General features: G+C 44.8%; 1 protein-coding gene across 2 annotated transcripts in view; it reads left to right on the forward strand.

Moving 5' to 3' along the window:
• The window catches only part of PTPN1 (protein tyrosine phosphatase, non-receptor type 1), a 64599-nt gene that overhangs the window by 24740 nt on the left and 18984 nt on the right, over positions 1-20875 (forward strand). The window contains exons 1-2 of one of the 2 annotated variants that reach the window (XM_018058022.1): positions 9320-9394; positions 18634-18724. In XM_018058022.1, the coding sequence (XP_017913511.1) occupies positions 9368-9394; positions 18634-18724 (118 nt within the window). In that variant the 5' untranslated portion in view covers positions 9320-9367. Of the gene's footprint in view, positions 1-9319; positions 9395-18633; positions 18725-20875 lie in introns of those variants that run through there. The other variant, XM_018058021.1, reaches the window with a different exon arrangement.

Consider the following 20875-nt stretch of genomic DNA (forward strand, 5'->3'; position numbering starts at 1 on the left):
GTTGGCATCTGAAGAGTCTCAGTTAATATCCGTTGCTGATTGCCCTTCCTGTTCCTCCTTCCCCGTCCCCTCTGGCGGTCGTCCTCTGCATTGTATATACGCTGCCCGCCGCCTATACACTGCCCGCTGCGCCGCCGTCCTCTTGTGTCAGGCCCGCTCTGTTGTTCCGTCACTCAGTTGTATCCGACTCTCCTTAATGCTCATGGTCGTTGCTCCTTAAACCTTTCTTGTCATTTTGGTTGCCTGATGCTCCTTCTCTACTAGATTCCTTGGGAATGGTTTATAGAAATATTCTGTGAATTATCGATGCGTATTCCTAACAGTTTGCAGCTTTAATATTTGAAGGCCATTTTATCTATATAAAAATCTTTGGATCACATGTTATTTCCTTAAGTAATTTAAATATGTTGTTCCGCTGTGTGTCTTGCGGTGTAGAGCGCTGCAGTGGGCGTTTGATGGTCTGGGTTTTTTTGCCTTTAAAGTGATTTGGTCCTTTTGCTAGATACCCAGAGGAGTTTTTTCTTAACCTTTTGTGTCATAGTGTAATCATTTATTAAACTATATCTTGCTCTTAGCCATCTTGGGTCATTCTCCTCCCAAACCAGTGTGTTCTTTTAATATATAGTTTCACATCTTTTCTTTTTTTTTAATTTCAGGAGAGCCTTAAATTTGAAGTTGCAGTATTTTCTTTTGTTCCATTGTTTTGATTTCCTTCTCAGGGACTCAGCCTGTTGTGTGTTTGTTTGATTTTCTTGTTTTATCATCTATTTCTTTCACTTCCTCAAAAAATTTTTAAATCTAATTAGCTTTTAAAGTAAAAGAAAAATTGTTAAATATACTTGCATGTTTAAAAAAATACAATTTCAAACTTACACAATTAAAACATTTCTCTTTGGTTATATTTTATGGAATTATTATTATTTTTTAACTCCACTATATCTATTTCCTCTAAGGCGTTAAACATGTGTTTGCTCTTGGGTTCTCCTTGTCTTTTATTTCTGAAAATACTTTATTCTTTTCTTTTAAATTTATCCCCGCTTTCTTTCACTAACCTTTTTGAATCCTTCTGTTTTCCAGTTACTTTGTTTTGTGAATTCTCCTTCTCATTTGTGCTGTTCTTCTGAGCTTCTACCATGTTCTTAGTGTCTTGGGTTAGTTTCATCTTTTGTGGGCCTCTTTCTGGCTTGCTCTTCTTTTCTGTAGGGGCAGTTTTTGTCCCTAGTTCTCTCGTATAGTAATGTTATGTGGAACTCAGCTGTTCCTTGTCAGTTGGCCATCTTTAAGCAAACAGTTTCCCAGCAGTTTTGAGGAGGAAGGGGTGTATCAGGCGGATGGTCTAGCTCGGGGCTCTCGGGCTCCCTCTTCAGCTGCCTTTGTGAAGTGACTTTTGCGTCTCCAGGGTCTGCTTCCCCTGTTCCTCCTGTTTTTACCTATTATCTCAACCTTCTCTCTCCTCTGCCCCTTTTGTCCTTACCGTGCTCGATGTGGTCTACTCCCAGAAGCCTCTTGGTACAGTCTTTGTCTTGGAAGGTCTTAGTCGGGAGAGTCTGGAGGGCCTCTGGGTACCTGGGGGAGGGGGAGCCTGCTGATGCCTATGAATCGGAGCCTGCAGAATCTGCTCCGGGTTTGGCTACACACACGGTCGGCCTGTCACACCTCCCCGTGAGGCCTATGCTTCGGGGTTCTCCTGATCACAGCCATCAGACTCCCCCATGTCTTGATCCTCCTTCCTCCCATACAGTGCAGTGCCACATGGGTCTTAATCACTGGCTGTCCCCTCCTTCTGTGCACTTTCAAAATCCTAAGGGGCTTTGTTTGAGTTGTTGTCTGAGGGTTGTCTGTCGGTTTTGCCGTCCTGTTTACTTTTCTGGGGGAGTTCAGGGAGGGGAAAAACCTGTGCTGCTGCCACTGACTTCCCAGGACCGTAAAGCCAGAGTAGTCTCTTCAGAAACACGCATCCGATTGTAGTATTCCTCCCTGCTCAAAAAAATTGACTTGCAAGAACCCTTCATGCAGACTTTCAAGCATGGGACTAGATTAAGGTAACGAGCCCCTGTGTGTTTGTCACCCAGTTTCAGCCATTATAAGCTCATGGTGCATCTTTTTTCCTCTGTAGCCTCTACCCATTAACCCCTCCAAGCTCTCATTTATTTTGATATTCTAGCATCATAATAAATACTTTAAAAAATAAATTGAACACTCAGCGATCAGAGGAGCCAGAGCCACATCGCCTTTGGACTTGGGAAGGAAAGGGAAATGTCAGGGAAAGCTGACGTTTATGTCCAGGGTCTGGGCTGAGGCACCATCAGCCCGGACATACATGGACAGAAATTTGGAATGCAGCCTCTAGGGAGCTGAACATCATGGCATTCCCTGCTAGGCAGGGAGCTGGGAAGATAGCACTTGCCCTTCCTGCCTAAATATTGTTTGCTGCAGAGGGCCCCAGGGTGGGGGTGTGTGCTTTCTACCAGGCTGAGTTCTCCTCATCCCGGCTCCGGGCTCCAGAAAAGCCTTCTTGATATTCCAACTGCTGACCTGCTCCTCTGCTGCTCTGTAGGGGTGGGGTTCAGGGAGCCCGGATCCCATTTCAGATGGAGTGAAGCCTTCTCCAGGAATGTAGCACATCAGAGAGCCATACCGCCTGCAGGAAAAGTGGAGAGGAAGAGGCACATCCTTCCAAGAAACGCTGCTCTCACACCCAGCCGTTCCCTGGGCATCATGGCAGGAAGTTACTCATTACTGGAAAATCACCCTGGCCTTTCTGTTGAGGAAGTCCAAGAACAGAGTGCTCAGAGATAGTGGGGTCACTGGTGCTCGCTTCTGACAGCCACTGTTTGTTTTCCAGCGCCATCCTCACACTTTCTCGGATTTCTTCATTCCACGTTCCTCTCTCTTGGCTTGGTTCGTCCTGTTTAGCTCACTCAAGTCAGGGGACCCTTGATGAGGGCCCTGCATCTGCAGGAGTCGTGCTCTGCAGGGAACACGCTAGACCTGGCATGTCTGTTCCTCAGAGCTGAGGAGGCTCAGACCGCAGTCTCTGGGGAAGCCTGTGGAGCAGAGACAGGTTTAGGACATGGTAGCTGTGCCTGGTGCGCCCCTGAGGGTCACAGACCCGGGTTGCAGGCCCGGATGAGGTGCGGGCCCACTCTCTCCTCTCTGACCACGGGCCTGGAGAGGGCGGCAGGCTGCTGGGGTTGCTCCAGTGGAGGGTGGCCATCCTTTCTCCTCCTCAGCCCTCATTGCTCAGGCTTCCTTTGAATCAACAGTGTCAGAACAGACTAGGCAAAGCAGCTTGGATATCAGCCGTCTGACTTCTTTTCTCCGCTTAGTGCCAGCCAGCATGGGCAAGGAGACGCAGCAGGTCAGTAGCGCCAGGAAGAGCTCTGGTCTGCATGGATGTGGCTGCTCCCCAGGCGCTCCTGAGTTTGTCTCACTGTCAGGGCCCTTCTCGAGGCCTCTCCCTTCTTCCTGTGAATACATGTCCCCTCTGGGCAGGACTCCACTGAGTAGTGCTGTGTTTGGCCACGGTTGGTCTTCCCCACTGAGTAGGAACTCAGTGAGGACAGGGATCATGACAGAGCCACCTGCCCCACAACACTGGCGCAGCATGAAATGCAAGGCCAAAAATTGGCTGCAAGTACAATGATATATTGTGCTCTGGGTTCTGAAGGTGATCCTCAAAACTTGACTTTGGCATCATATGTGAGGCTTTGCTTTAAAAAATACACTTGGGTGTTAAGACCAATTACTTTTAAGAATGTTACAACTCTGGCTTTTTAACTACCCTGTTCCCTAATGAACATACCTTATTGAAGCTACACACTGTTTGCTATGAGTAATCTTGTGAAGATTGCTTTTCAGTGCAGTGAGAAAGCAAGCATTCTAATGATGAGCTTTTTTTCAAGTTTAGGCATTGCCTGTTCCATGAAAATGTCACTAGACTTAGTGTCTCTAAAATTCGTTATCCTGTTTTTTGCAAAATGTCTGATTTGTTTGGTCCTAGGGATTTATTTTCCTGCTAAACCAGCATAAATGTCTTCATTTTCTGAGCCTTGGGAAGAAGAGTGTCTGGCTATTATTTTAATATCTTAAGGGATATTGCTTCTGCAATAACTTCAGTTATTTATGTAATAATAGTGACCCTAGTCTGTATCCAGCAATATGTATATGGATTTTTAGTTCCTATGTAGTTTTAGTTGTAGCTTTGAGATATTGAGCAAATCCTCTTGAGGAAAGATTTGGCATGCATCAGCTTTCAAAAGCTTCTAAAAATTGATCATATATTATTAGGAGAGGTTTACTGCCTCCTTCCATCCCTTAGAAAATGTGTTTTTTATGAATCCAATTCTAAGAAGGCAAATGACCAAAAGATCCTGCAGCTGTTGCCCACAGCTTATGACTGGAGAGGACGAGGGCACAGAGCCCTTTTAAAGCAGTTTGTGGTGGTGGTGGTGCTTTAGCCACTAAGTCGTGTCTGACTCTTTGCGACCTCATGGACTGAAGGTCACCAGACCCCTCTGTCCATGGAATTTCCCAGGCAGCAGTATTGGAGTGGGTTGCCATTTCCTTCTCCATGGCATCTTCCCAACCCAGGGATCGAACCTGCGGCTCCTGCATTGACAGGCATCTTCTTTAAAACAATTGCATCTGAATATGTTGAAGGAGGTGGGAAGATGTTCTAATTTAATTTGTTGAGGTGCAACTATTTTTGGAGAAGGAAATGGCAACCCACTGCAGTATTCTTGCCTGGAAAATTCCATGGACAGAGGAGCCCAGTGGGCTACAGTCCATGGGGTCGCAAAGAGTCAGACACGACTGAGTGACCGAGCAACAATAACATAGCTATTTTATGCTGGATATTGTTTGAAGAGTTACTCAGAAAGTTGCTTTTTAATTAAATATCCCAAAGAAAGACAGTGCCAAAGAATGCTCAAACTTCTGCACAATTGCACTCATCTCACACGCTAGTAAAGTAATGCTCAAAATTCTCTAAGCCGGGCTTCAGCAATACGTGAACCGTGAACTTCCAGATGTTGAAGCTGGTTTTAGAAAAGGCAGAGGAACCAGAGATCAAATTGCCAACATCCGCTGGATCATGGAAAAAGCAAGAAAGTTCCAGGAAAACATCTATTTCTGCTTTATTGACTATGCCAAAGCCTTTGACTGTGTGGATCACAAGAAACTGTAGAAAATCCTTCAAGAGATGGGAATACCAGGACACCTGACCTGCCTCTTGAGAAACCTATATGCAGGTCAGGAAGCAATAGTTAGAACTGGACATGGAACAACAGACTGGTTCCAAATAGGAAAAGGAGTACGTCAAGGCTGTATATTGTCACCCTGCTTATTTAACTTCTATGCAGAGTACATCATGAGAAACGCTGGACTGAAGAAACACAAGCTGGAATCAAGATTGCCAGGAGAAATATCAATAACCTGAGATACGCAGATGACACCACCCTTATGGCAGAAAGTGAAGAGGAACTAAAAAGCCTCTTGATGAAAGTGAAAGAGGAGAGTGAAAAAGTTGGCTTAAAGCTCAACATTCAGAAAACGAAGATTATGGCATCCGGTCCCATCACTTCATGGGAAATAGATGGGGAAACAGTGGAAACAGTGGCAGACTTTATTTTTTGGGGCTCCAAAATCACTGCAGATGGTGACTGCAGCCATGAAATTAAAAGATGCTTACTCCTTGGAAGGAAAGTTATGACCAACCTAGATAGCACGATCAAAAGCAGAGACATTACTTTGCCAACAAAGGTCCATCTAGTCAAGGCTGTAGTTTTTCCGGTGGTCATGTATGGATGTGAGAGTTGGACTGTGAAGAAAGCTGAGCGCTGAAGAATTGATGCTTTTGAACTGTGGTGTTGGAGAAGACTCTTGATAGTCCCTTGGACTGCAAGGAGATTGAACCAGTCCATTCTAAAGGAGATCGGTCCTGGATGTTCTTTGGAAGGACTGATGCTGAAGCTGAAACTCCAGTACTTTGGCCACTTCATGGGAAGAGTTGACTCATTGGAAAAGACCCTGATGCTGGGAGGGATTGGGGGCAGGAGGAGAAGGGGACAACAGAGGATGAGATGGCTGGATGGCATCACTGACTCCTTGGACATGAGTTTGAGTGAACTCCGGAAGTTGGTGATGGAGGCCTGGTGTGCTGCAGTTCACGGGGTGGCAAAGAGTCAGACACGACTGAGCGACTGAACTGACTGGCTCAATAAAGTAAAATTTGCTTTGACAGAAGTTAAAAAGTTAGACGTCAGGTAACATGGAGAAGTATGCTTTTTACAAAATAATCTGTTTATTGACATGGCGAACAGAAATAATATAATGTTTTCATTTTTTTTCCATGTATTTCACTACAAATTTAGACACATAATAATACATACCAGATAAATACGGGGGCAGAACTTTGTGCCAAAGCCATGCTGCCTACCCTTTCCTTACAGAAGAACAAAGGAGCAGTGTTCATCTTAAGTGCAGAAATATTATTGTGGGTTTTTTAAGTTTCCTACTATTTTATTCTCCTGTGTTCCTCTTGATCTTTGCTAAATAGTTGCAAAGAATTGATCGAGCCTGCATTAATCTTTTTTTTTTAATTCTACCTAGTTTTAACGGTTTTTCTTTCTCTGAAAAATAGTGATTTGTTCTTTCTGAAATCTGAATGATCAGATGCAGCTGCATTTTTGTTACTATTTGAGTTTAGGGAGAGGGAGGTCGAGCTCTCTGAACCGGACGCAGAGATTAGCAGAGTAACCGTGAAGCTGACAGAAGGAGAAGAAACACCTATTCTTTGCTAGTTTGAGATTTAGAGACATCAGAGGGGGTATAGGTGAGAACTATAGAAGGAAATAAACCAGATGGATGGGTTTGTTTTTTTTTTTTTTTACTAAAGTGTTATTACTTACTGAAGAAGACGACAACTTTCTAGCATTAGAAGCAATAAAGGAAGTTGCAGAGGAAAAGTTCGATAGGGTTTGAATACTTTAAAACTTAGAACTACTTTAAAACTTTTTATTGCTTAGATAATGCATATGTGCTCTAGAAAACCATTGGAAAACAATAGAAAATAAAAATTCCCTCAATCATTCTCCCAAGTGGCAGCTCTATTGTTACAATGATGTTTTACGATCATCCTCCCACACTTAAAAAAATTTTTATGTAGGGGAAATTTAATGTGCAAACAAATAAATTGGAAAAGTCGTTTCCAGCACAGACAAAGAATTGATGGCTTTAAAATATGTAAAGAGCTTATAAGATTAAGAAAAATGCTTATATTCTCAAAGAATGTTAGGCAAAGACAGACATTCGTTCCATTGCACATCATTCAGCAGACGTTGAGTGCCTGCTGGTAAAGTTACAGGAGTGCTTACTGTGCACAAAAACAGCTGTTAGAGGGACAGACATGGCATTTTGTCATCTGTATGCTTTATTCCAGCGTTTTGAGTCATAATCAAGATATAAGTGAAAATATATGGGAAACATTCTTTTAACTTTCAAGAATAATGTAGGCGAGTGTGTGTATAAACTTGAGATGGAAAACTGTTTCTTAAACAAGACTCCCCACAAAAACTAGCCATAAAGGAAAAGATTCATCAATTGAACTGTGTTGCCAAGAAGAACTTCTCTCCGTCGAAAAACACCGTTAACATGGGGTTGTCTGTAGACGTGGCCCCCCGTGGGTCAGCTTGCCCCTCCTTTGCCCAGAACGTGTGGTGCGTGTGCCTCTGTGCATGGTGCCTGCAGTCCTTCACTGGTCTCGGGCACAGTTCAGCGCTAGAACCCAGGAGGAAGCGAGAGGAATGCGTGTGCGGGTGGAGGTTGGGGCTTCCGAACTGCCCCTTCTGCTTCTCCAGGAGGGATCAGATCCCTGGTGGTGGGAGGGGGTCTAGGTAGAGTATCTGCTTGCTCGGAGCTCTAGTCCTTCTGTTTTACCATCAGTCCCTGGTGAATAGTGGTGGGTATGTTTGTGTGAGTTCTGTGTGGCAGCGCCTAGCTCAGAACCTCGTGTCTGTTTGGCCATCTTCCCCGCTGGAGCACAAGGTCCACAGTGGCAGGACTTTGCCTCCCTTGTTCACCCTCCTATCCTTCTTGCTTTCCACATAGTCAGTGCTAAATAAATATTTGGATGAATTGAAGAGATTCAGACATTGAATGTAAACCTTGCTTCCTTAATTCTCATGCGCTGAGTTCTTTGCAAAGCCGGGCAGAAGAGCTTGGTCACCGCTTCCTCTCTTCCCCGAATTGTCATTTTACTTTTGTGGCTTCACTAAAGAACTGTCACTTTAGAATGCTTTTGAGCATTGGGTGCATCTTCCTTCATCATCTCTAATCCCGAAGTGGTGTGTAGAAAAGTACATTTACATCTAGAAGGTATTTAGAAAACTCACTTGGTTGGTAACAGTAATACAAAAGCCTTTTCTTTGGTAATGATAAGAGAATCTTGTACTACTCTTGAAATGTTAAACAAATTCTTAACCAAAGCTGGTTTCATTTTGACATTCTGTTTCCCTCCCATTCACACTCCCAGATTATCCACAGAATACCATCAGTTTCATAAATATGGTTTTCAGTTATTTCAAAGTGGGCATATTGTGTGGGTTCCTAAGGTCTCCATAGGGAAATTAACCGTGGAGGGAGGAAGCTGGTGGTTGGCAGTCTGATTCCTTGTAAAGCAAGCTGTGAACCTTCCACTCTCAGATGTCTGCCAGCTACTTGTGTCCTTAGTCAGCTGTGCCACTGTCCTCGGCAGAGTGGCAGAACCCCAGGGCCTGAACACGTCAACTGTCCTATGGAAAGCAGAAGGTAAACAAAACAGAAGTGAAAGTGGATTCAGTTTTTTAGACTGTTCTCTTCCAGGAATGGCAAGAGAACATTTGTGGTTCTCAGCATTCAAAAAAAAACTTGTTCCAATATGCTTCATTGACATGAGTTACTGTAAGTCTGATTCATTTTCTGCCTATTGATTTCTGCCCAAGGTGAAATTTATGACATTTAACAGAAGACGTAAGTGATGTTAAAAAGTAACAAAAACAGATACTTTAAGGATTGTAAAAATAAGGTTTAAAGTCAGTGACCCTTGAAAACACAGTTTTTCTTTGTTAACTATTTAACTGTGTAACCATAGAGTTATTAAAAATAAATGATAATGCTAACGTTATATTAAGCATCCAAAGGATAATATAATTTACTTTGAAGATTCTTTTTTTACCCGTAATACTCTGCAGCTTCACTCTGACCCTGGCGTGCGGGCACTGACTTTTATTTTGGAGGCGCGCTGGGGCCGCCCTGTCCTGCGTATCTCCTGCTTCTCCATGCTGTCTTCCTCTGTACTCACTTCCAAAGTGCCTGTCCTTCGTGTTCAATGCAGAGTTTATCTTCATCTGTTAAGGTCTGTTGTTATTTAAATGTCAGTGGTTGTCGATTTCATTTCAAAATTTCTCATTTATTCTTTCCTATCTGCTTATTGTGGCTTCATTTATTCCTTCCTAGATGTATATGTAACATCTTTTTTATGCACAATTTCTTTATTTATCCCTGATCTCAAATACATTTATCTTTAAAGTGCCTGACAAGCCAACAGTAAATTTCATGTGAAATAGTTATTTTTCTGGTTGATTATTTTTCAGAACGAGTCTTCTATAGTGTGTGTGTTTTTCTTTTTTTGGTATTGTGCTTACAGATGATTTCGAGTGGGAGGTGTGTTGTTTTCGTTTGTTTTTGTTTTGTTTTTGAGCCTTTGTGCCTTTTGTTTTTCTCTTATGTTTAATTGACCCTCACTTTGCGTTCAGAGAGTAGTTCAGAGCTGAAACAGCCCCACCACCTCCACCTGTTGACTCCCCCGTTCCCCCCGCCGCCTTTGTGGAGGGTACTCCACACCTCCCATGCCTGCCCTCATCTTCTCATTTGTGGGGAATTTGTAAAGCAATTTGATTCTGCTTTTTTCCATGTCATTTTCCAAATGCACATAATTGTTCTGGTAGTGATTTGTGGCTCCATTATCTTTGAACCTCCCCCCTGACCAGTGGACAGGATGACCCAGCGTCTCCGCAGGCTCTGGCGAGGGTGATCGCTGCGGATCTGCTGCCTTTTGAACGCCGGCTGGTTGTGCTCATTTCTCCTTCCTCTCTCTCACCCTACCACATTAGATTTTGAGGCTCTGGGTTTACTTTTCAGCATCTTTTTCTATTCATTGCATAATCATTTTAAACTTTAAACCAAAGCAAGCTTGCTACTCATTAACTAAATTTTAAACTCTTTATTATCTAAGCAGTGTAGATTATCTTACAGTTTAGCAGTATTGACTATGACTTCTGGCATATTGATTATATAAATGGATAAATATAATCATTTACTAAGGTTTATTGGAAGGGCTGAAGCTGAAGCTGCAATACTTTGGCCGCCTGATATGAAGAGCTGACTCCCTGGCAAAGACCCTGATGCTGGGAAAGACTAAAGGCAAGAGGAGAAAGCGGTGGCAGAGGATGCGATGGTTAGGTAGTATCATTGACTCACTGGACCTGAATTTGAGCAAACTCTGGGAGATAGTGAAGAACAGGGAAGCCTGGCCTGCTGCAGTCCATGGGGTGGCAAAGAGTCGGACGTGACTTAGTGATGACTTAGCAACTAAACCACCACAACAAAGATCTTTGCAGTAAGTTAAATCGTTCCATTAACCTGTGTAGACAAAGAACACAGCATTGCTTTCAGCTTGAAAGACGCTGAATTTCTGATTTTGAAAGTTGTGTGTTTCTCAGTATGCTTTACTATACAGTAATTTTATATTCTCATTTATAATGAGATTTATGAGTAACAGTTTGTTCAACACAAATGTCACTTGGAAGATTTGGTTCCTAAAATTCTAGTCTAGCCATCCCCGCCCCCCTCCCCACTTCTATATATATCTTCCTATTCAGTGGTGACTACTTGCAAGAGTTCCAGGAAATGTATGCCCTATATGTTCACTTATTATTTTAAATTATTGCCTTTACTGTACTTCTGTATTTCCCTTTGATTTAGCTCTGTTTCTGAGAGGCAGTAGTTTCCTTAAAGTACTAGGTAGCAGCTAGAACAATCAAATTAGGCAACCATTTGTAAAAAGAGGGTGTGGGAAGTATAGAAAATGTTGAAGATATTAAGGGAGTTGCAGTTCGCTGCAGTTCTAGCAAATACAAGGTACCACTGGGGGTTTTTTCTTCCTTCAGACATTTAAAACACATGGCTATCTAAATCATCTAAAAATAACCATTTATGCTTTGAATTTGTGTTTTAGTAGCTCTTCAGTACTATCTTGTTGAGAGGCTGTGTGACTCAATTGCAAAGCAAAATAGTAAGAATAATAACTATTGTTATTATTGGAAAGCAGGAGTGGACCAGACGTTTGCTTAAACACACTCCCTTTAAAGAACATTTCTACTCCATAAGATGAAGCAGACTGGTATCGAGTTAAGGACTTCCTGAACACCTTTAGAACCATTCCTTAATTCAGTTATTAGAATTAGGTTGAATGCCCACTCTGGGCCCAGGCTGGTGCTAGGAGGGTTGAGAGTCTAGGACCTTCCCAGCAGACTCCCAGCTTTAGTGAGACACTGGCTCCACCTCATCACTCACTCTTGGATAGTTGTAAGAGAAATGATGCATTTTACAGTGGAGCCAGAGACATTCACCCTATTGTGGGACTGAAGAGAGAAGGATGTTCAAACCAAAATCGCTAAGTTTAACTTAACAAAGTGCTATAAACATTAGAATATTTCTGCAAGCCTGGCTTTTATGCCTATGTGTTTTCAAAAATTAGAACTCTCACGTAAAACATTATCAGCTTTACCCCATGTTTGACTTTTGCCTAATTGGATTTGGGGGGTATTTAAATAATGGATAATGAGCTTTCCTGTAAATAGAGAAAATGCTTGACTCTGGGCCCTAATTCCTTCTCTTCCCAGAGCTTTATGAGGAGCTCACTGGGTGCTCACTGGAAGGTCATCAGTCATCTTGTTAAGTGAGTGTGGAAGGATGGGGAGTCAGAACTAGCTTCAGAAATTTTTCAAGTAATGATGGTTTCTGCCCTACCTTGCGTCTTAAGATGGATTTTCAGTTCAGATGTTTTGTTTAAATTTTATCAGGCATCTTTAGGACTTCCCTGATAGCTCAGATGGTTAAGAATCTGCCTGCAATGCAGGAGACACCGGTTCGATTCCTGGGTCTGGAAGATCCGCTGGAGAAGGAATAGGCTACCCACTCCAGTATTCTGGCCTGGAGAATCCCATGGACTGTAGAGTCTGTGGGGTTGCAAAGTCGGACACGACTGAGGGACTTTCACTTCACTTCAGGCATCTTTATCCCAGCTTTCTAGCCCAGCTCAGTTATAATTTTAAAAGAACTGTTGTTTTTTTTTTCTCTCCCATGAAAATGATTCACTGTAGAAATGCGGCAGATCATTTTGGGTGCCCAGTGCCTATAGAAAGTGACACGGCGTAATGTAAGCACTCACCGGTAAGCTGTGACTGAATGTGAGCCCGCCTTGGCCGCACACCATCAGATGTGTTCTCTAGGAGAGCATGAACCTTTGACGTCTGTTACACGTGATGCTTTCTGCTGTCACATTTCTGAAGAAACCTGTACCAAGAATAGGAAGTAGACTCCGGAAAAGCCAGTGAAGCACCATCCGAGGGAAGGAGACGGGCAGCTGGAGACGGGCAGCTGTCTGTCTGTTGGTGTAGGCCACTTCACTGTTACAGGTTCCCATTCAGTGTGGTCTCATCCCTGCAAGGATGAGGTGCACTTTGAATGGTGCTTGAAATGTTGAATGGGGGTTTTCAGGGGATGCTTCTGAGAATATGTTTCATGGCAAGTTTACTATTTCCTTCTTGGCGTGGCTCCTAAATTTACCCAACAGCCATCTTCTCATCATCAGCCTTAAGACCTTTATTCTATTTTATTTTCTCTGTGTGGATGTTTTGCACACTTCAGTGAATTCTTTAATCTTTGGTCAGAGCAGTAACAGATCTAGGGACACCGTATGCTGCGATGGCAGTCCCCTTAAACTTGGCCGTTGGTCTGCTTTCCTTCAGCTGTTGGAAAGCCGGCTCACCTTTGGTGCCCTTTAGAAGGCAGAAATCTTGTTTTGCAGTAGTTCTGTCACGTTTCGTGGTACAGTTGTTGATCTGCTTTTTTCTAAACCACTATTGGTAGTTAACTTTTAATTTTATAGGTGCTTTTATCACTCCTCAATATTAATACTATAATCCTGGCATTTTATTTTACTGAGTGAAATGTAAACTCATATTTAAAGCCTGCATGTATTTCTCATGTGCAGTTCTGAAATAGAGAAACACTTAAACCGGGTTTGTTTTATTATTTGTAAATTATACCTCAAAATTGATTAGACAACAGGGACCGATTGTATAGCACACGGAACTGCTTAACGTTATGTGGCAGCCTGGATGGGAGGGGGGTTTTGTGGAGAATGGATACAAGTCTGTGTGTGGCTGCGTCCCTTCTCTGTTCACCTGAAACTGTCACACAACATTGTTAATCGGCTATACCCCAGTACAAAAGGAAAAGTATGACATTTGGGGAAAAAATAAATCAGGAAACAAAAAGAAATTGGTTAGAAAAACTGACTGAACTACATATTTAAGATCTGTGCATTTGACTGTTTGAGTCTACCTTAATTTTAGACTCTTCTTTCAAAGCTATTGTGTGAATAGCTTCTATTTTCCCAATATTTTTATTAGCTGTTTCGGTGTGTTCTCTTCAACCAAAAAAGTACAGGTTACTAAATCCTTCAGCTGCATAAAATCAGTCGCACACTGTTGTTGTTTTGGCCCTTATTTCCTTAGAATGAATATTTTTTCAGTGGTTTATTCATATCAACTGTTTCTTCCATCTTCTTTCAGTCACACCAGCTGGACTGAGCAAGATTGTTTCATGTCATAAGGCAAATTTGTACCTATTGGTGAACACTTCCAAATAACAACTAGAGTAAGAAGTTTAAAAATGAGATTTCCGCCCCCCCCCCCAAGTCATTTTTCTGTGCTGTGTAGCATTTCCCCAAAAGCTTAATCTCATCCATAAAAGATGTGATGGATACATTTACTACTAGACTAATTTGTTTAATCTCAAGTGGGTTTATAATATATTCTCTTACTTTTCAGTTGCTATCTATCTTGCTCATATGAGTCAAAAGCCTTGCCATTTTGTAGGTTTCTCTTTTAAATAGCAGAATAGCAGAATGTGGACTTTCTCTTTAAATCCAAGTTAAATGTACACATGGTTTAAGAAGTTAAATACTACCACCGTGGTCTTATAATCCAGTTATTTGCTGCCCACTGGAAATCTCCCCATTCCCGGTCTTTCTCTTTATGAATGACTTTTGAACTCTTTGAGCCTGCTTCGAGCTTGCATTTGTTTCCAGTTTTTAAGGGTAATGTTTGTCGTTTGATTTGTGAGTTTAGATCTTCAGGGAGATACAGGATGGCGCTTTCTTGCACAGCCGTCCCTTCTGCTGTCCCTCTTGCTTCCCCTCCCCCAGCATGTGGTGCTTGTCTGCCTGGCTTGTCTGCCTGGCTTGTCTGCCTGGCCCAGCTTCACAGGCAGTGCTGTGCTGCCCTGCTCTCCTTTCTGATAGGTTCTCTTGGAGTCAGTGGTTGCCTTTTCTTCATTTGCATAGTTTCCTTTCTGCCTGAGTCACCAGGGAAGCCCCTACCTGTTGTTAACTCTTCTCATACCTTCTGAGAACCTCTCACAACAATTTTCCACAAGCTCAGTTCAGTTCAGTTCAGTTGCTCAGTCTGACTCTTTGCGACCCTTTGCAACCCCATGAATCGCAGCACGCCAGGCCTCCCTGTCCATCACCAACTCCCGAAGTTCACTCAGACTCACAGCCATCGAGTCAGGGATGCCATCCTGCCATCTCATCCTCTGTCGTCCCCTTCTCCTCCTGCCCCCAATCCCTCCCAGCATCAGAGTCTTTTCCAATGAGTCAACTCTTCACATGAGGTGGCCAAAGTACTGGAGTTTCAGCTTTAGCATCATTCCTTCCAAAGAAATCCCCAGGTTGATCTCCTTTAGAATGGACTGGTTGGATCTTCTTGCAGTCTAAGGGACTCTCAAGAGTCTTCAACACCACAGTTCAAAAGCAATTCTTCGGCGTTCAGCCTTCTTTACAGTCCAACTCTCAAATCCGTACGTGACCACTGGAAAAACCATACCCTTGACTAGACGGACCTTTGTTGGCGAAGTAATGTCTCTACTTTTTGAATATGCTGTCTAGGTTGGTCATAACTTTTCTTCCAAGGAGTAAGCGTCTTTTAATTTCATGGCTGCAGTCACCATCTGCAGTGATTCTGGAGCCCCAAAAAATAAAGTCTGACACTATTTCCACTGTTTCCCCATCTATTTCCCATGAAGTGATGGGACCGGATGCCGTGATCTTCATTTTCTGAATGTTGAGCTCCGTTAGCACTATCCAATAGAAACACAGTACCAGCCATGTATGTAATTCTGGGCATGGCAACCCACTCCAGTATTCTTGCCTGGAGAATCCCGTGGGCAGAGGAGCCTGGCGAGCTACAGTCCATGGGGTCGCAAAGAGTCAGACACGACTGAAATGACTTAGCATGCAGCAAGAGAGGTAAAAGGAAGCAGATGAGAGTAATAATATAGTTGGCTTAATCCAACATGTTCACGGTGTCATTTCAACCAGTAGTCAATGTTTCAAGTATTTGAGATATTTTACCTTCTTTTCTTAGTACCAAGTTATCGAAACCCAATGTGTGTTTTACACTTGCACAGCATCTCTTTTCAGACTCGCCACATCTCGGGTGGCTTATGGCTACTGTATTAGACAGAGCAGGTTCAGGTGACTCCGCAGCTGCAGCCCTGGTCTTGGAGGAGGCATCCTTCCTGGGCACCTCCGTCCCTCTGTCTGGGTCGCTTGCTCTGAACACTGCCACACGGCACCGAGCTTTGCTTTGCTTCTCAGTTGGCGTCCCTGTTTTCTGGACTGCAGGTATTCTCGTTTCCCTTTGGTGGTCTTGCTCAGTCACGGAGGGTATAGTGGACAGAGGCATGCTGTTGGCATGTCCATCGCTTGAGTCACTCTGGTCCAGTCTGGCTGCTCACCTCCTGGGGCTGGTGTGTAGCTATCATCCTGGGGCTTCCCCCGCCGCAGCCCGCGTGGATATTTCCTGTGCCTTTGCTCTTGTGGTGGATCGTTTTTTGTTCGTTTGTTTTTCCCCTGGGTAGCTTACATCTCTTTCTTCCTTGGCTTTTTCCTTCGCTCAGGTGGAAACTCCAGTGGATGCTGAGAAGGGGAGCAGAGGTGCTGGGGTCTCTGAGGCCCTGCAGATCTGAGCCGTGTCTCTCGTTCCTTCTTGCCTGACGATTATTGGGGCTGTGTATAGAATTCTAGGTTGGACATCATTTTTCTTCAGAATTTTGCTCTGTTGCCATTCAGCTTTCAGTGTTCTTGCAAAATCTGAAGCCATTCAGATCCCCTTACCTTTTGAAAGTGAACTATTTTTTCTTCCTGGAAACTTACAGAATCTTCTCTTTGTTGGCAAGATCCTTGACCTACACATTACTGTGCTCTAGTGTGGGTCTGTTTTTATCGTTTTGCTGAGCACTTGATGTCTCTGGTAGATTTCCTTGAACTATTTTTTAATGTTTTCTTTCCTTGTATTTTATTCTGCTTAATTTTCCATTATTTATTTAGGCTTTGCCTTCTGGAAAGGCAGAGTTTCTTCTACCTTTATCTTCTGACTCTTCAGTTAAGCTGATCATTTCTGCCATCTTGTTTTCAAGTTCCAAGAGACATTTTTATCCAACATCCTGTTCTTAATCCATGAATGTATGGATCTTATCTTTCTGAGTATATTAATGATAAATATATTTTTAAGCTTTGGTTTCTCTGCACTCTATTTACTCCAAGGGGCTTGTTTTTCCCCTGTTTTATTTTTCCTTTAGATCTCTTTCATACTAGCGGTGTTCCTTCCTCTGACATCTCTTAATCGGTGGTCTGTGCGTGATGAAGACGGGGGGCTTCCGGGGTCTACTGCAGGCTCCCAGCAGGCGCCCGAGGCTGGGCAGCACACGTCTGCCTTGAGGCCTCTGGGTGCAAGTGGGCTGTTATTTGCATACCCTCGTGATGGTACCTTTTGGTCTTTCTTCTTGTTTGCTCATATCACCTGAACAGTGCTCTGCCCCCTGATTCACATTTTCCAGAAAGTAAATCTCCAGATTTCAGCAGAGGTGTGAGGCAGCAGGCACCCAGCAGCAGGAAGGGGGAGGTGGGGGCGGAGATGCAGCTCCCCTCGCCCAGCCCCGCCCCACCCTGCGGTGAGTCCCACCCCTCATTCCAGAAGCAGGCTTCCTGCCCTCCTGGAGGGTTCTGTGGTGGAAACCAGGCCGGCGCTCTGCTCTCCCAACCGCGGCTTGTGACTGAGCCTCCTCCCACCTGCCAGCTGCTCATCAGTCTGATTGCCAGCTTCCAAAGCTGTGCTGCTGTTGTCTGCTCTCCTGTTCTCTCACTGCAGCCTTGTCCTTTTTTTTTCAAAGTTCTGGTAAAACATACATAACATGAATTTACCATCATAGCCATTTTTAGGTGAACAGTTCAGTGGCATTGAGTGTACACACACTGTTGTGCGCGCTTGTCTTTTCATAGTACTAGTGAAAGTACTAGTGAGATGCAGACATAGAGGAAAAGGTCTCCAAACGGAGTCATAGTGCTGTTGATGTAGGAGAGCAAAATGCGGTGTGTGTGGTCTGTCTAGCGGGACACACGCTGCAGCCTTCTGTCAAGGCTGTATATTGTCACCCTACTTATTTAACTTGCTTGCACTTTCTGACGGTTTGATTTAATGGGATTTGTTTACCATCCTCTAGGAAAGCATCTGGGGCTTCCCAGGTAGTGCTGCTGGTAAAGAATCCACCTGCCAATGCAGGAGACTCAAGAGATGCAGGGTTGATCCCTGGGTCGGAAAGATCCACTGAAGTAGGAAATGGCAACCCACTCCAGTATTTTTGCCTGGAAAATTCCATGGACAGAGGAGCCTGGCAGGCTACAGTTCATGGGGCTGCAAAGAGTTGGACATGATTGACTGCGTGTGTGCGTGCGCGTGCACACACACACACATTCGGGAAAGTGTTTGGATAGTTGCTTGGCAGAAGAGGGCCTTTTATCTGCTCTTGATAAACTGTAGCTTTACAAGAGGTTGCAGATGGAATTCCCAGGCCTGACACAGAAGGCTCTCCAAGGTCTGATCTCTACCCACCTGTGTACTCCAGCCCTGTCGTTCCTCCACCAGCCCACTCAGCCCCGTGCCTCTGCTGTGCTGGGTGCTCTGAGTACTGCGCCCCGTTCCCGTCGCCCTCTTCCATGTCGTTTCAGCTCCTAGCCCCACACCGCCTTCTCCCACCCGCAGCACGCGGATATGCTTCTGTCTCCCTCCCATGGCCTTGGACGTGCCTCTGAATTAACACCTTGCCTTTCCCGCCCTCCCCGGCCCCCTTTGCTGTTTGTTTCTGTGCCACGTCTTCCTCAGTGCTTGGCACATGGCCCGCACGCAGTCAGCTGGGTTCCTGGTGCCAGAGATTTCAAGAGAGAACTCTTTATCTCTTATTTTGTAGGATATCCGACATGAAGCCAGTGACTTCCCATGCAGAGTGGCCAAGCTTCCTAAGAACAAAAACCGAAACAGGTACAGAGACGTCAGTCCCTGTAAGTATTCACACCACAGTCACCTGCTCCCATCCAGCCGGCTCCTCCGAGGCTGCGGGCCTCTCAGACTCCTTTAGCCCTGGGGTTTGGTAATAAATCAATAGCAGTCAAGGTTTTTGACTTGATTGTTTCCTATGATGAAGGTATTAGAGGCTTATAGTAATGGTTCATTTTTCCACCCATGGAGGAGGGATAAGGTTTCAGTTTCTAGAAAATTCAGCGAAGTTCAAAGCACTTTTCTTAGCTTTGACTATTTTAATGATGAATCATTTTCCTACCAGCTGAGTGTGTGTAATGGCAGGTGTAATATAACCCCTTCTGGGTGACTTGGTATTGTTGGGCCTGAAGCATTGTACTGACCGGTAGTGATGCCCTGCATTGGCACAGGTGGGGGTGGGTGAGGCACTCACCCACCGCCTCAGCTAGAGACACAGTCGGCTCTGCTCGCTGACCTCACCTCCCCCCAGGTCACCCCCTCCACCATCACTGTTTTTCTGGCTCTTCGCTGCCCTTAGCTCTCAGTGTGCCTGCTGGCAGCCTCCTCTGCCTTCTGAGTAATTGGCTTTCAGTCCGTTGATCCCTCGAAAGTGAATAACTGTGTTAGAATCTGTGTAAAGTGAGAAAAACTAGAGAGGAGGGAAGGACGGGAACTTCACCGCCTCCTCTAGGTCACGGAGAGCCTTGGGACTCGCCTCCACGTGGCGTCGCCCAGCAGTGAGGTCCGTGGCTGCGGCAGCTCCACAGCAATGCCCTCTGCTGGGGACGTGACGATGCCGCCAGGCCCCCGAGCAGGCCGGGCCCACCGAAGCCCGCTGCAGGGGCGGCTCCTGGTGCCCTCCACAGGAGAGTGGCAGTGCCTCCTGCCAGATGGTGCGGTGCCCCAGGCTGTAGGCTGGGGAGTGAATCAGACCTGGGCTGGCGCTAAGCAGTCTACCTCCGACGGCTGCCGCGGCGCTCTGCCCCTCTGAGCTGCATGGCCTCAGGCGGGTTGCCCTCTCCTCTGATCTTCAGTCACACCGGAGTCACAGGGATCTCAGGACTGGACGCAGACGGAAGTCAGGACACATCAGTGCTTAGCCCCAAGTCTCACTCTCAGTGTCGGCTGTGGCTGATCCGGCCAGGAGCTGAAGTGCCACGCGGCTGGGTCAGGTGACACAGGATTTTGCCCCAGTGCCTGATTCTCTTGATTTAGCACTTCCAGGCTATGGCTTCACATAGATGTCATTTAAGAATAATACTGATGGCCTCTTCTCAGGGAATTCTGCCATGAGGCCCTGGCCAGCTACCCTGCACTGGAGTCACCACCGCAGTTCACACCGCACACTCGTGCCCACCGAGCCCTTGGTCTGGAGCCTTTGCTGTACTCGCTCTGAATTAGCAACAATATTATCTTTCATATTTCTTTTCTGTGTTTTCGATCAGTATTCATCTAAGTTTGTAAACCAGCTTTACAGAGAAAAAAAACAGCATTTGAAATATTCTTCCAGGGATACAATTCCCAAACTTTTTCAGTTCAGTTCAGTCGCTCAGTCGTGTCCAACTCTTTGCGACCCCATGAATTGCAGCACGCCAGGCCTCCCCGTCCATCACCAACTCCTGGAGTTCACTCACACTTGCGTCCATCGAGTCCGTGATGCCATCCAGCCATCTCATCCTCTGTCGTCCCCTTCTCCTCCTGCCCCCAGTCCCTCCCAGCATCAGGGTCTTTTCGAATGAGTCAACTCTTCACATGAGGTGGCCAAAGTACTAGAGTTTCAGCTTTAGCATCATTCCTTCCAAAGAAATCCCAGGGCTGATCTCCTTCAGAATGGACTGGTTAGATCTCCTTGGACTCCTTGAGAGTCCAAGGGACTCTCAAGAGTCTTCTCCAACACCACAGTTCAAAAGCATCAATTCTTCGGCGCTCAGCTTTCTTCACAGTCTGACTCTCACATCCATACGTGACCACCGGAAAAACCATAGCCTTGACTAGACCAACCTTTGTTGGCAAAATAATGTCTCTGCTTTTCAATATGCTATCTAGGTTGGTTTTAACCAGTCTTAACTCCTTGCATTTTTCTCCCCTACCTCCACTCTTCACTAGAGAAGGTAATTTGCTTTTAAAGTTATGAAGGAAATGGGAAGAATGTTTCAAGGTAGAAGGTGATCCTG

The sequence above is a fragment of the Capra hircus genome, chromosome 13 (genome assembly GCF_001704415.2).
Source record: "Capra hircus breed San Clemente chromosome 13, ASM170441v1, whole genome shotgun sequence".
Taxonomy (NCBI): Eukaryota; Metazoa; Chordata; class Mammalia; order Artiodactyla; family Bovidae; genus Capra; species Capra hircus.